General features: G+C 38.9%; 1 protein-coding gene across 1 annotated transcript in view; it reads right to left on the bottom strand.

Moving 5' to 3' along the window:
* The window catches only part of ANO10 (anoctamin 10), a 249,146-nt gene extending 238,439 nt beyond the window's left edge, over positions 1–10,707 (bottom strand). The window contains exon 1 of the mRNA XM_007949704.2: positions 10,569–10,707. Within this exon, the coding sequence (XP_007947895.2) occupies positions 10,569–10,707 (139 nt within the window). The remainder of the gene's footprint in view (positions 1–10,568) is intronic.
* Positions 10,708–16,660: the final 5,953 nt, after the last annotated feature.

The following is a 16,660-nucleotide window of genomic DNA, read 5'->3' as shown; positions in this document are numbered from 1 at the left end:
GCACTACACCACCAGAGTTCCCTCCTAGATTCATACTTCATACATTTCATGTTCCGATTATTAATGGATGTTTGCAGCTGTTTCTCCTCAATTTCAGACATGCTACATCAGCAAAAGGAGGTCTTGAAAGCCCTACTTTATTCATATGAGTAAGGCTGGTTCTACTCTGATGATGCAGCTCTTTCTCAGTCATATTTTGAGAGACTTCAACCTAAGGGGCTCATCCTCCTGCACTGTCTCAGACAATGTTTTTGGGCTATTCATACAGTTGCACAGTAATGTATCAGATAGTGTTTCTCTGCTATTCATAAGGTTTTCCCTGGCCAATTCTTTTGAGAAGTGGATGGCCTCTTCCTTCTTCCTAGTCTGTCTCAGTCTGTAAGCTGCGCTGAAACCCGTGCAACATGTACAACCCTGCTGGCATCTGAAACACTGGTGGCACAGCCTCAAGCTTTACAACAACACACAAGCCAACACAGTAGGACACACTTACAGACATGTTTGTCTCCCTTAGCTGTTTGAAACTTCTCTGCCCTCCCCTTACCTGGATCCCTGCCACTGCTCACTCTGCCACTCCCTGGCTTTTCTTTCCCCCACTTTCCTGCCCCTTGTGGGTAGGGCCTGGGTTCCTCTCCTTACCTGGATCACTGCCACTGCTCACTCTATTGTCCCCCTGGCTTTTCTTTCCCCACTTTCCTACCTCTTGGGGGTGGGGTCTGGGTCCATTTATATAGCCACCATTTATGTAGTTGAAAAAAGGTGTCGGTAATGAGTAAGTCATTGGTCTTGCAAAATTCTGTCATGTGATCTCCAGCATCATTTCTATCACCAAGGCCATATTTTCCAACTATCAGTGATTCTTCTTTGTTGCCAACTTTCACATTCCAATCATCACTAATCATCTATTCATCTTGGTGGCATGTTTGACCAATTTCAGACAGCAGAACTTGCTAAAAATCTTCAATTTCTTCATCTTTGGCTTTTGTGTTTGGTGCATAAATTTAGTGGTTGGTCTTCCTTGTATGGATATTATCACTGACAGCATTGCATTTGAGGATAATTCTTGAAAAATTCTTTGTGACGATGAATACAATGCCATTCCTCTTCAATTTGCCATTCCCAGCATAGTAGACCATATGACTGTCTGATTCAAAATGGCCAATACCAGTCTATTCACAAATGCCTAGGATAATGATCTTTATGTGCTCCATTTCATTTTTGACTACTTTCAATTTTCCTAGATTCATACGTTGCACACTCCACATTCTGATTTTTAATGAATGTTTGCAGCTGTTTCTTCCCATTTTGAATCATGCTATATCACCAAATGAAGGTCCCAAAAGCTTTACTCTACCTGTGTCATTAAGGTTGACTCTACTTTGAAAAGCAGCTTTTCCCCAGTCATGCTCTGAAAGCCTTCCAATCTGAGGGGCTTATGTTTTGAACTATATCAGACAGTGTTTCAGGGCTATTAATGTTTTCTAGTAATATAGCAGACTGTGTTTCACTGCTATTCATAAGGTTTTCATTAGCCAATTTTTTCAGAAGTGGATGGCCCCATCCTTCTTCCCAGTCTGTCTAGTCTGGAAGCTCCACTGAAACCTGTCCACCATGGGTGACCCTGCTGGTATTTGAAATACTAATGGCATAGCCTCCCCAGTCCCACAGCAACATGCATGCCTCCACAGTGCAAAAAACTGACAGACAAGTGGTGGCCAAGCCTCTGAGAACTACTAAAAAACTGGTCTCCATGCATTTGCCTATTCTAGGTATTTCATATAAATGGGACCATCCAGTATTTGTCCTTCTTTATCTGACTTATTTCACTCAGAATAATGTTTTCAAGGTTCATTCATGTCATAACATGTATCAGTACTTTATTTTTCTTTATGGATGAATAATATTCCATTGTGTTATATACCATTGGTATATATGGTGGCACAGTGGTTAAGGGCCCAGCTGATAACTGAAAGGTTAATAGTTTGAACCCACCAGCCACTCTAATCTGCTTCTATAAAGATTTACAGCCTTGGGACCCCTACGGGGCAGTTCTACTCTGTCCTACAGGGTCACTATGAATATGGATCAACTCAACAACAGTGAGTTTGGGGATCTTATATACCACATTTTGTTTATCCATTCTTCTATCGATGGACACTTGGGTTGTTTCCACTTTTTGGCTATTGGGAATGCTGCTGCAATGAACACTGCTGAACATGTGCCTGTCTGAGTTACTGCTTTCAATTCTCTGGGTATGTTAGTAGAAATGGAATTGCTGGGTTATATGGTAGTCCTGTATTTAACTGTTTAAGGAACAACTTGATTTCACAGCAGCTGCACCATTCACATTTCCACCAGCAATGTGCTAAAGTTCTAATTTTTCCACATCCTCATCAGCACTTGTAATTTTCCATTTTTCTGATAAGTGCTCCCCCTAATGAGGGTGAAGTGGTATCCCACTGTGCTGTTATTTGTATTTTCCTAATGACTCTGGTGGCGTAGTGCCAAAGGCATTTGACTGCTAACCAGAAGGCTGGTAGTTCAAACCCACCAGCCACTTCTTAGAAGGAAGGTTGGGCAATCTACTTCTGTAGTGATACCGCCTCAGAAACCCAAGGAGGGGTTGCTGTGAGTCGGGTGTGACTCGACGGCAGTGAGTTTGCTTTGGTAATGGCATTGCACATCTTTTCACGTGCTTATTTATCATTTGTGTATCTTCTTTGGAGAAATGTCTAGTCAAGTACTTTGCCTATTTTTTATTGGAATATTCATATTTTTATTTTTGAGCTTTATAGCCTTTTTAATAAATGAAACACTGGAAAATGCAGTAATAAGTGGCTTGTTAGTTACTCATATCAGAAGTAGGTTTCAGATAACAATCCAATATTTATTAGATTAGTAATATTTATTAATTACAGAAGCAGATTGCCTCATCTTTCTTCCATGGAATGGATAGTAGGTTTGAACACTAGCGGCCAAATGCCTTAACCATTTATACCACCAGAGCTCCCACATATTGCTAACCAAACCCACCGCCATCAAGTTGATTCTGACTCATAGTGACCCCATTGGGTTTCCAAGGCGGTAAATCTTTACAGAAGTAGATTGCCCCATTTTCCCTCCACAGAGCGGCTGGTGGATCTGAACTGCCAAATTGATATAACTTTTATGAAAATTCATTTCAATAATTTGTTGTGAAAAAGAGCAGTCCCCATCCTCTCTCTCTCCCCACAATTGACATTCCCCAGAGGAAACCACTTTCAAATTGTTTAGAGGATTCCTTTGTTATTTGCTTTCATGTCACCAAATAACATTCTTATAGAGCTATTTCTAGATTTCTCAGTTCTAGATTAGAATCAGGAAAGGAATACTTCAAGACTGTAGCCTTTCACAATACTTTCTCAATTTGTATGCTGAGGAAATAATCAGAGAACCTGGACTATATGAATAAGAACAAGAGGAAGACTCATTAACAACCTGCGACATACCTTTGCTTGCTGAAAGTGAAGATGAATTGAAGCACTTACTGATGAAAACCAAAGACAAAAGCCTTCAAGGGACAGCATCTCAACATAAAGAAAACAAAATCTTCACAACTGGACAAATAAGCAACATCATAATAAATGGAGAAAATAATGAAGTTGTCAAGGATTTCATTTTACTTGGATCCATAATCAATGTCCATAGAAGCAGCAATCAAGAAATCAAACTAAATGTTGCATTGGGCAAATTTGCTGCAAAAGACCTCTTTAAAGTGTTCAAAAGCAAAGATGTCACTTTGAGGATTAAAATGCTCTTGACCTAGCTATGATAATTTCAATCACTTCATATGCACGTGAAAGCCGGACAATGAATGAGGAAGACTGAAGAAGAGTTGATACTTTTGAGTTGTGGTGTTGGTGAGGAATACTGAAAGTACCACGGATTACCAGAAGAATCAACAAATCTGTCCTGGAAGAAGGGCAGCTCGAATGGTCCTTGGAAGCAAGAATGGCAGACTTAGTCTCACCTACTTTTGTCATTTTGCCAGAAGAGACCATTCCCTGGAGAAGGATATCATGCTTGGTAAAGTGGCGGGTCAGTGAAAGAGGGGAAGGCCCTCAACAAGATGGATTGATACAGTGGTTACAATAATGGGCTCAGGTATAGCAAAGATTGTGGGGCTAGCTCAGGACTGGCCAGTGTTTTGTTCTCTTGTACATAGGGTCACTATGAGTTGGAGCTGACTCAATGGCACCTAACAACAACATTCTCACAATATAGTTATCATTGTTTTCTTTTCATTGTTGTTGTTGTTGTTAGTTGACATCTCCCAATTCATGGTGACCCACTTTATTAGTTAAGTTATATGTCAACTTGGCTGGGCCTGGTTTTGAGTGGCTGGCCAGATGGATGTAGTCATTCCCCATAATGAAACTGGTAATCAACTCTATGATGGAACCTACTGGAGCAGCCTTAGAGATGTGGTCTCCTTCCAGAATACATGAAAAAGCTTTGAGAAAGGTCTCTGCAGCTTTTTGGCACACTTAGACCCTGCATGTAGCTGAGTCTTCATTCAGCAGCCTGCCATGTTGTCTGTCAGTCTTGGGAATGTGCCATGGTACTTGTTGACCTTCGGTTTGTCAGCCTCAGCACCCAGCAGGTGCCTAAATTAAGAGAAGCCTCTACCTCCAGTGATCCAGGAACAAGAGGCAGAACTGAAGCCCAAGGTCGAGGAGCCTTCACTGACCCCCTAGAGCTGGCACTTTGAACTCAGACTTCTAGCCTCAAAACTGTAAGAGAATGAATTCCTGTTCATTAAAGCCATCCATTTGTGATATGTCTGTTATAGCAAGATTAGAGGGCCAAAACACCCACGTACAACAGAACAAAATGTGTCCAGTCCTGTACCATTCTCACAATCTTTGAAATGTCTGAGTCCATTATTTTAGCTTTTGTTTTAATCCATTTCATTGAAAATTTTCATTTTTGCCAACCCTCTACTTTACCAAATATGTTGTACCTTGAGTGCCTTCCAACTTGAGGAGCTCATCTTCCAGGACTGTACTAGACAATGTTTTATTGCTATCCATAAGATTTTCATAGTAATTTTCAGAAGCAGATCACCAGGCCAGCCTTTCTTCCTACTCTTAGTTTCATTATTAATCAGTATTTATATTAGTAATACTATATACATGTTATAGCTGACCCTTACAGCATACTATGATTTTTCCTTCCTGTATTTTCTATGATTATCTTATCACTTGCTTAGTTTGCTATGTACTTATTGATAATTCAACTCCCCAAGTTCTCTGTCAATTGTTCAAATCTCCTTTGATACCATGACATGAGAAAGATTCTACCAACATCTTCTTAGTGAAATCTCTCTTCACTCTACCTTCACGTGAACCTTGCTGACAATCTGTCTGGGTATAAAATTCTAGATTGAAAATCACTGTCCTTAAGAATCTTGAAGATATTATGCACTGCCTCCTAGCTTCAATGTTTCTGTTAAGTGTGACTCTTTAAATCTGACCTGTTTTCTTTTTTCTGGAAGTTTGTAGTATCATTTTTCCCCAGGGTTCCTAAATTTTCTAATGATATGTCATTTTCATCCACAACGCCAGGCACTGAGTAGAATCTTTCAATCTGGAAAAACACTCCTCCTTTTTCTCTTTCAAGAACTCCTTTTATTCAGATATGTACCTCCTGCACTAGTCCTATAATTTCCTTCTTTTTTCTCTCATTTTTCCTGATTCTATACTTTCTTGGTCACCTTTCTGGGAGATTTTGTCAACATTTTCTTCAAACCCTCAAACAGATTTTTAAATTTTGCTTTCATGTTTTCATTTTATAAAAGCTGGGTTTTTTTTTTTTTCCCTAAATCATGATTTTTATAATATGTCATTCATAATGTATATATGTTATACCTTCTCTTAACTCTGAAAATTGAGATTTTTAAATTTTCTTTTGGTTTTCTTCTTCTACATAGTTGGCTGTGTTCATCTGTTTGCTTGTTCATTTAGTATTAGCTTTTTCTTTTATGTCAGAGATTTTCCTCAGATATTTGGTGATCTTTCATTGTTTACTCATGTTTAAGAGAGGTTAAATAGAATTTCTAAGGGCTGAGATGTCAAAGGCAGCCTTTAATAGACAACCCCCTGATTTCTGCACCTTTTACTTTGTCTTAAGCTGGTCACATTACCCAGAGAAAGATTGTTCAAACTCCTTACTAGATGGTTTGAGTTTGGCTGCTAGCATTTGAAAGATGAATTAGGGATGAGATTGGTGGGACAGGGCTAGGGGAGGGGTAATGGTATTATGTGCATAGAGCCTCCATGTCATAAAACCATGCAATTTATCATCTCCAAAGGATAAACTTTGAGTCTTCTGTAAGGGTGGTAGAATATGGAAGGGATCCAGGGATATAACTATTAAATCAGCCAATCCTCTATTTCTCTTGGCACCATTTTTATCCCACCCTCCATAGGCTTTCAGTGGCACTAATTCCCAAGTCTTTGGGAGAATACTGCAGTATAAACCAAAGGGCATCTCAATTTTCACCCCTTGACCATCAGGTCAAGATGCATCTGAGAAAATTACTACTCAACTGTTTTCTAGCTTGTAAAATTTTGTTGCTGTCTTTATCTTGTCAATTATGGGCTTAAAAACAAAAAAACAAACTCACTGCCATTAAGTTGATTCCGACTCATAGTGACCCCCGTTGTGTTTCTGAGGCAGTAAATATATATGGAAGTAGATCACCCCATCTTCCCTCCATGGAGCAGCTGGTATGTTTGAACCACCAACCTTCTGGTTAGCAGTCAAATGCCTTGGCACTATACCACCAGAGCTCCTAATTATGGGCTTATGTCTTTTATTTATTTGTTTGCTTGTTTTCAATTCTCTTACTGTCATTTTAATAGTGGTTTAGAAAAGAGTAAAAGTAAACTTGAGTGTTAAATCCACTATCTTTACCAGGAAGATCCAGAACACTTTTTTGGAAAGTTCTTATAAGATCTTCCAAACTGCGTAGGTGATTTGCCTCCCCTTCCCATCCTGTGTGTCCCTGCTAATGACATCCAATCAGCAGAAAAGACTGAGAATGTATTCAAGTGTCTCACTCTAACACACGAAAACATTCTTACATCACATGGATTTTAAAGAAGGAACTTCTTTAAATGTTTTAAAGAAGTTCCTTCTTTAAAATCTAGTGAAACACCTCAGATTTCAACGAGCAGATACTTTTGTTGTTATATTTCCTTTCTGTTCATTATTTGAAAAACTTTAAAGATATCCACCTTGATTCAAAAGTTTCTTTTTAAGAAACCACTTCAGTTTCCAGTCAAAACATTTTTTAAAAATAGACTATTTAAGTTTGGTCTGGTGTTTAGTGGCATATTCAAGTTTAAGGTATTATTTTGTATAAAGTGTTTGCTCATGCAAAATGTCCTCTGCCTTTTTACCAGATTTTGTTGACCTTCAAAAAAGGACTAGATTGTGGCTTATTTTATAAACTCATCCCTTATGACCCCAAAAAACATCACCAAAGTGTCATCCAATTGATCCTCTACTTTTATAAGAAGCTAACATTTGATTCATTTGTTAAGTATCATGCACCGCTTTGTGATAGCTCTTCCATTAACTTTTTTTATTATTATTACTTAAATTTCCAGGAACTGACATCTAGTCTCTCTTCCTTGACAGTGAGGACATTTTGGTGATTCAGAGGTAGAATTCTGATTTTTGATTGTGTGACTCATAACAAATTATGGATAGCATTGAGAAGAATGGGAATTCTAGGACACTTGATTGTGCTCATCAGGAACCGGTACATACACCAGGAGGCTTTTTTTTTTTTTTTTTTTTTTTAATTGTGATTCGGCTCAAAGTTTACAGAGCAAATTCACTTTCCATACAGCAATTCACATACACTTTGTGTCATGACATTGACTACAATTTACCACAATGCAACACCTCCCCTCCTGCTTCCTCCCCATAGTTTTACCTCTTCCCTGTGTCCTTCCTTCCATGCACTCCTGTCCCCTTAGCAGTCTCCCTGTGCATACACAGCCCTTCCATTCTCCCATGATTGTTCTCTCCAAGGAGTGTATCTACCTAATGTAAATGTTCACCTCATATGGCTGTCTTTTGTTTGGCTGGAGGCCACAGGAATGGGTTCAATTCCAAATTTGAAGGGCAGCTAGGGGCCATAGCCTCAGTGATTCTATCAGGCTCTATCAGACCAGCAAACATGGTCCCTTTTTTTTTTTTTAATGATTTTGAGTTTTGTTCCATATTGCTCTCCCACTCTATCCAGGATCTCCTACATAGATCCCCCTCTGAGGGGTTGACAGTGGTAGCTGGGCACCATCTAGTTCTTCTGGTCTCATAGTCATACAGGCTGAGGATCACATGGTGTACTAGTCACTTGGAATAATTATTTCCATTGGTTTTCTTCATTCTTTCTTTGCTCTGGATGAGGAGAGACCCATCAGTGCATCTAGATGGCTGCTTGCAAACTTTTAAGATCCCAGTTGCTACTTGCTAAAGTAGGATGTGAAACAATGTTTTGTGTAGTATGTTATGCCAATTTAGCTTGATGTTCCTTGTGACTATGGTCCCAAACCTACAGGTCCAACTACTCTCTCCCTCTGGGTAGCTGGCTGTGGCCAAGAAGTAACTACAACCCTGTTCCTTGTCAGCTCTACTATATACTTGGAAATTTTTACAGAACATACGAGTACACTTATAGAAACATTGTCTGTCAACCCTATACATGGTCTTGGGCATACTTTCCCCTCATTGACATACCTAATAGTTCAGCCTGTCCACCCATCTATCTACCCACATACCCATGTTTGCCTTCAATGACAATGTAATACTGTATGTGGAAAAGGGTTCATCTCTGTTGTTTGTACCTCCCATGCACCTCTCTATGTCTTCCTCTTCCAGGAGGCTGTTGTTTGAACAGAACAAGTTCACTGCATAGTTTAAAATCAGGAAGGCAGTGTGTCAGGGTTGTATCCTTTCACCATACTTATTCAATCTGTATGCTGAACAAATAATCCAAGAAGCTGGACTACATGAAGAAGAACATGGCATCAGGATTGGAGGAAGACTGATTAACAACCTGCGATAGGCAGATGACACAACTTTGCTTGCTGAAAGTGAGGATGACTTGAAGCACTTACTGATGAAGATTAAAGACTTCAGTCTACAGTATGGATTACATCTCAACATAAAGAAAATTAAAATACTCACAACTGGACCAATAAGTAGCATCACAATAAATGGAGAAAAGATTAAAGCTGTTAAAGATTTCATATTACTTGGTTCTATAATCAATACCAATGGAAGCATTAATCAAGACATCAGATGACATATTGCTCTGGGCAAATCTGCTGCAAAAAACCTCTTTCAAATGCTGAAGAGCAAAGATGTCTCCTTGAAGACTAAAGTGTACTTATTCCAAGCCATGGTATTTTCAATCACCTCATATGCATGTGAGAATTGAACAATGAACAAAGAAGGCCAAAGAAGAGTTGATGATTTTGACTTGCGATATTGGTGAAGAATACTGAAAGTACCATGGGCTTTCAAAAGAACAAACAAATCTGTCCTAGAAGAAGTGCAGCTTGAATGCTCCTTGGAAGCGAGAATGACCAGACTTCATCTCACCTACTTTGGTCATGTGGTCAGAAGGGACCATTTCCTAGAGAAGGATATTGGTAAAATGGAGGGTCAGCGAAGAAGGGGAGGTCCCTCAATAGATGGCTTGACACAGTGGCTGCAATGATGGGCCCAGGTATATCAAGGAGTATGAGGCTGTCACAGGACTGGGCAGTGTTTCTTTCTGTTGTACACAGGGTCACTACAAGTTGGAGCCAACTCAATGGCAACTAACAACAACAACATGTGGGAGACCAAGGTTTGATTTCCAACCAATGTACTTCATGTGCAGCCACCACCCATCTGTCAGCAGAGGCTTTCATGTTGCTATGATGCTGAATAGGTTTCAGTGGAACTTCCAGACTAAGACAGCGTAGGAAGAAAGGCCTGGAAATCTACTTCTGAAAATCAGTGAAAACTCTATGGATCACAATGGTTCAGTCCACAATGGATCATGGGGATGCACAGGGCAACCTTTTGTTCCACTGTGCATGAGGTCACCATGTGTCAAGGATGAACTCTACAGCAGCTAACAACAATAGCAATAGCAACAACACTGATGGTTAAATCCTTGCAGACAAAGACCGTATTTATCCTTCCCTTAGCACTACATAAGGAACATTCAATAGGTACTTGTTCATTCATTTGACAAATATTTATTAAGTATCTACTCTGTATCAAGTACCATGCTGGGTGCACTGCTATGAACAAAGCCACCCATGTTGCTTACATCCTAATGGGGACTTGGAGTCTAGTGTTGTTTAAGACCTCCTTTCGAGGCCTAAGTATATAATAAAGAGCAAAGAAATGAACATTAATAAATAAAATACATCAAAAAGAAAACTGTAAAACACATTTCCAAATGCATATTTAGTCACTGAGCATAAGTAAGACTTAGTAATAATTAATTTACTCACCTCCATCTTTCTTTTTAGCAATAATTCTGTTTTTCAGCCATTCTTTGGTTTCTTCTTTGACATCCTGGGCAAGTTCTATGACTACTAAAGGCGTGAAAGAAGCCTCATAAGTATCCAAAGCTGATAAGGTAACTTTCATCTTTGACAAACTTTCTGAAAATTAAAATAAAAGGCAAAAGTGGGTTACTATGGAAAAGAGAAACGTGTTATAGACGGTGCTTATATTTTCTCTAAATTACATCTAATTCTGGCTTCAAAGATAAAGAAAAACTCCTCATTATGCAGATGGGTAATAAGACTAAACAGGCTCAACCAACGCTCAAAGCACACAGGACAGCCAGGTCCTTACAAAGATGAATAGAACACCTTTTTTTTTTTTTTTTTTTTTTCCCATAAGACGCTCAGAAGACAGCAGGGGAAACATTTGGCAAATGAAAGAGTAACAGTGTAAAATGTGCTCTCACACAAAGGGAGAAACAAAGTATTTACAAAGGATGTAACACCTGAACAGATTTAGAAGAATGAATATGTAGACAATGGAAGATATTTAAGTAAAGGAAATAATATTTCTCTACAAAATAAAGGTGAAAAAATAGCCAACAGTTTCAGGGAAATATAAATGGTTAGGTATGGCTTAAGCACTAACCAAGTGGGATGAGCTGGTGTCTAACCAGAGTCCCTGATTACAAAGAAATTAGTTTTGTCCTATGTATAACAAAAGTCACCAATTATGAGCAGGGAGGAGTTGATGGAGATTTCATGTTGGAGTACACAGCTATAGAGATCACAAAGGGTCAGCATGGAGTACTGGGGACCATAGGGAGCTATTACAATAGTCTAGAAAGAATCTGAACAGGGGCAGTGGCGGGGTGAGGAGAGACTGGAGGTAAAATCAATAAAAGCTAACAACAACTAGACTGCATGTGAAGACTACGAAAAATAGAAAATGTTAGTGAGTTATCAGTGGTCAAGTTTCAATTATGTAGACTCTTTACAGCACCCATACCTAGAGAGAACTACCACATATATCTCCCTCAAAACTACATATTCTAAAAGTGCCACATTAAGAACACAAATTAAGACTCTATTTTCAGGAGAGATTAAGGAGTTCAAACAAACCCTCCTGCTGAAGACAACTAGACTATACTTATATATATTTATAGATGCACACCCATATATATAATTAAAATAATAATAATAATATCTGTCTGTGGGTATCAGAACCAACAATGCAGTGGAGAATCAGGAAGCCCATCTGCAGAAGAAATACAAGAGGGAAGGTCAGCACTTGCAGTTTCCCCAGAGCCTGCCTCTGCCCATATAGGAAGATCTGAGAGGGTGAGGAGCTAAGCAGTGCCTCTGTTGGTCATAAGGGACTAGAGGACAAAAAGGAAAGAAAAGGATCAGGTAAAATCCCCCACACTTTGCTATAAGTCCTAAAGGTAAGAGTGAACCAAAAGACCAGCCATGGTGGGAACTAAAGTCTAGGTCCTCGGCATTTCAATCCCTGAAATTCGATTTTTACACTCCCATATTGCTAGTGCTCTAGCTGCCTTACAAAGCAAACATAAATCCTCTTTAGGAGAAGATGCCACATTTCTGTGCCTCAAAATAAAAGTTTTTATACACAAAGAAAAAAAATGTAACCAAGAACATACACAAAGTAATATGAATGAAAATGAAGAGAAACAGCAAACAACAGAAACAAACACACAAAAGATCCAATAACACAGTTAGCTGAACAGACATTAAAATAACTATATAATCAAGGAACTAAAAGACACAATTAAGAATTTTAGCATAGAACTGAAAACAATTTTTAAAAATAGGAAGTCTAGAATTTAAAAATATAAGTCAAAATTAAAAACCCAAGGGAGACTTTAACAGAAAATGAGACAAAGTTAAAGAGAAAAATCAATGAATTACAAAGTAGATCTGAAGAAAATAGCAAGAACGAAGCTCTGAACGCGAAAAGAGAAGAATATACAGAAAAGAAAGAGAGAACAAGATACAAGGATTCTCAAAAGTAGGGACAGGAGAGATTGAGCAAAATCAATATATCATTCACACAACTGAATGCCTTTGCATAGTCAATAAAACACAGGTAAATATATCTCTGGTATTTTCTGCTTTTAGCCAAACTCCATCTGGCATCGGTAAACTATGGATAATATTGAGAAGAATAGGAATTCCAGAAAACTTAATTGTGCTCATGAGGAACCTGCAGATAGACTAAGAGCCAGTCATTCAAACAGAACAAAGGAATACTAATAGTTTAAAATCACAAAAAGTGTGTCAAGGTTGTATATTTTCACCATACTTGTTCAATCTATATACTGAGCATATAATCTGAGAAGCTGGACTATATGAAGAATGCAGTAGCAGGATTAGAGGAAGATTCATTAACAACCTGTGATAATGCAGATGACACAACCTTACTTGCTGAAAGTGAAGACAGCTTAAATTAGCACTTATTGATGAAGGTCAAAGGCAACAGTCTAAAGTATGATTACACCTCAACATAAAGAAAACACAAATCCTCACAACTGGACCAATAAGCAACATCATGATAAATGGAGAAAAGACTGAAGTTGTCAAGGATTTCATTTTACTTGGATCTACAATCAATGCCCATGGTAGAAGCAGTCAAGAAATCAAACAATGTATTGCATTGGGCAAATCTGCCACAAAAGACCTCTTTAAAGTGTTAAAGAGCAAAGATATCACTTTGAAGACTAAGGCACACCTGATCCAAGCCCTGGTGTTTTCAATCACCTCATGTGCATATGAAAGCTGGACAATGAATAAGGAAGACTACAGAAAAGCTGATGCATTTGAATTATGCTGCTGGCGAAGAATACTGAATATACCGTGTACTGCCAGAAGAATGAGCAAGTCTGTTGTGGAAGAAGTACAGTCAGAATGCTCCTTAGAAGTGATGATGGTGAGACCATCTATGATGTACTTTGGACATATTATCAGGAGGGACCAGTCCCTGAAGAAGGATATCATTCTTGGTAAAACAGAGGATCAGCAAGAAAAAGGAAGACCCTTAATGAGATGGAATGACACAGTGGCTGCAACAATAAGCTCAAACATAGTAATGATTGTGAGGATGGCACAGGACCTGGCAGTGTTTTGCTCTGGTGCCACTATGAGTCAGAACTGACTTGACGACCACTCCTCGGAAGGAAGGTTGGGCAATCTACTTCCATAGTGATACTGTCTCAGAAACCCAAGGAGGGGTCGCTATGAGTAGGGTCCGACTCAACAGCACATAACAATAACAACAACAATAACATAGTTGGAATGGAGTCCCTGGGTGGTACAAACAGTCAAAACTCTGGTAACTGAACAGTTGGAAGGTGGAAACCACTCAGACACACCTAAGAAGAAAGGCTTAGTGATCTACTAAAAAATCAGCCACTGAAAATCCTACAAAGCAGGGTCATATTCTGACACACCTGGGAACACCCAGAGTCAGGGTGGACTTAACAGCAACTGGTGTGTGTGTGTGCGTGTATGTGTGTGTGTGAAGAATATTGACTAGCCCATTTTTGCTGTTAAATATATGAGTGATTCACTTAAAACCACAGAAAATAAATCACCTCACTGATTTAAATTCACAATTATCACTGACTCTTTTCTTGGCCTCCAGCACACTTTATCATCTTGATTCGCTCCCTATCTCTGTAAACACCTTTCTCCTTTTCGAGGTCCTTTCAACACCATCTGTGAAGTTTGTTCAAGATGCAATCCCTAGATCCTTGCCTTCTTCTTAGATAATCTCTCCTACTATACCTCTTTCTCGTAACTTCAAATATGAACCTCTGCAATGATGTCTTTACCATCTGCATCTTTAGTTACGTCTTCTGAGTTGCACTTCATCAGGAGTTTTCAACACTTCAGTCTGAATATACCCAAAACTAAACCCATTAATTTCTCCCTAACATCAACTTCCCTTCCCAGTTTCTTTAACTTTCTCAAGGATACCATCTTTATCTTTTCACCAAGCTTGAAAAATACTGTGGCCAACTTGGAGACCTACAAAAGGCAGAGAATGGCCTCACTCTAAAACATTTCTCATGTGAATCTCTAACCCAGTGGTTCACAATCTGGAGCAATTTTCAGACTTTGGATTTGTTTACTCTAACTTTGTCCTTGATATAAGTTTTCATGACTCCAAAGTACAAGTGCAAATCAATGCATGGAATAATCACAAAGGAGTGACGAACACTGTATAACACCTTTCCTTTCGTCGGGCGAAATCACAATCTTGCAGCTATGTAATCAAGCAGATCCAGGTTGTCTGGCTTGCACTAAAGCAGCACTGTTTCTCTCTAATAGAGCATATGTTTTGTTGGGGCAACAGAGACATTATATATAAGTTAATGCTGGTTTCAAATTACCCTACAAATACATCAGGAATGCTATTTAAAGATACTGGCCAACAGGAGTCATTACAGTAGGCTGTATGAAGGAAAGGAGATCAAGATAGGTTCTAGTACATACTTCCAAATAGCTAATAACATGGTCAGAAATTATACAGAATAAGAAGATGATCCAAAACCAAACCAAACCTACTGCTGTTGAGTTGATTCCAACTCATAGCAGAACTGCCCTACAGGGTTTATAAGACTTCAAGCATTATGGAAACAGACTGCCACATTTTTCTCCCACAGAGCAGCCAGTGGGTTCGGACATCTGACCTTTCATTTAGCAGTTAACCACTTGAATAACTGCATCACAAGGGCTTTCTGAGAGGAGGATAACAGATAGCAGTTAGACCCCCTCAGAACACTTAATGCTTTGCATCAAGCAAAAGGAGAAGCATGTTCCACACAGGGAAACAACATATGTAAAATCAAGGGAGCAAGAACAAAGAATGGAGAAAAATACTAAGAAGTCTGGCTGACCAGAGCAAAGCAGTTACATTTTGTAAGCTGTCGCCATTTAAGGATAACTAATGCTCTAATTTACATCTGACCTGATGGCCACTAAGTAGGTTTCTGAGCAGAGGATTGGCAACATGTCAAATATGCATGTTCTTCCTGGTATTCTTTCAACTTTCCTAAATGTCTGAAATTTTTCATAATAAAAAGTCGGGGAAATGTTACTATACCAGCAGAATACAGAGGCTTAGCATCATCACCTTGAAAATGGAACTATCAAACACAGCAAACATTTATCATGTGCATACCATAAGCCAGGCCCTGACACAGTCTGAAGATTCAAAAGATAATGAAGAATCCATGAAACATCTCATATTGTGGATGAACTTGGAGGACATTATGCTGAGTGAAAAAAAATCAGTCACAAAAGGACAAATATTGCATGAGTCCACCATTATAAAAAGTCAAGGAAAGGTTTACACATGGAAGGAAACATTCTTTGATGGTTACCAGGGATGGTAGGTAGGGGGTGAGTGGAAAAAATAGGAATTAGGTAACAGGCAGGTATTCATTTGGATGAAGGGAAAGGCAATATACAAAAAGAGGATGTGAAAAAAAAGAAAGAGTCTGAAGGTTCAAAGTTAAAGAAGGCCTCTATCTTGTTTTCAAGGAGGTCTGGTCCAGTGGCAGAAGCAGATGTGCATCAGATCATTCTAACACATGGACTCAGTTCAACAGCAGGAACCCAAGGGTTAAGAGCAGCCTGAGGAGAGGGAATTAACTGTCTGGGAAGGGAGGTTGACAAGTAATATCATTCAGTTTGGGAATAATACAAAGGTGACTCCAAGGATTTCTAATCTGGGACACAGGAAGAATGACTATGAATGAATGCTTAGTTTTAAGGGGACAATAAAGTATTCAGCAGGGCATGCATCAAAGGTCAAAGATTTTGAACTTCATGTGTTGTCTAATGTGAGTAATAAAAAATTAGTCATAATCCATCTTATTCATAATTATTAGGTCATAAAACAATTCTGCTGAGACACTCAAAACATGTTTCAGTTCTATACATGTTTATAAATACTACCTAAAAACTAATAAATACTGACTGAAACCATTCCTCTTGAGAACAGGAACTAGACAAGGATGCCCGCTATCACCACTTCTATTCAACATTGTACTGGAAGTCCTAGCCAGGGC

This window comes from Orycteropus afer, unplaced genomic scaffold, assembly GCF_000298275.1.
Source record: "Orycteropus afer afer isolate SDZICR_OR568_19922 unplaced genomic scaffold, OryAfe1.0 scaffold00250, whole genome shotgun sequence".
In the NCBI taxonomy this organism is placed as follows: Eukaryota; Metazoa; Chordata; class Mammalia; order Tubulidentata; family Orycteropodidae; genus Orycteropus; species Orycteropus afer.
Note: the sequence above shows the minus strand (reverse complement) of the source record. Positions and strands in the feature narration are given on the sequence as shown.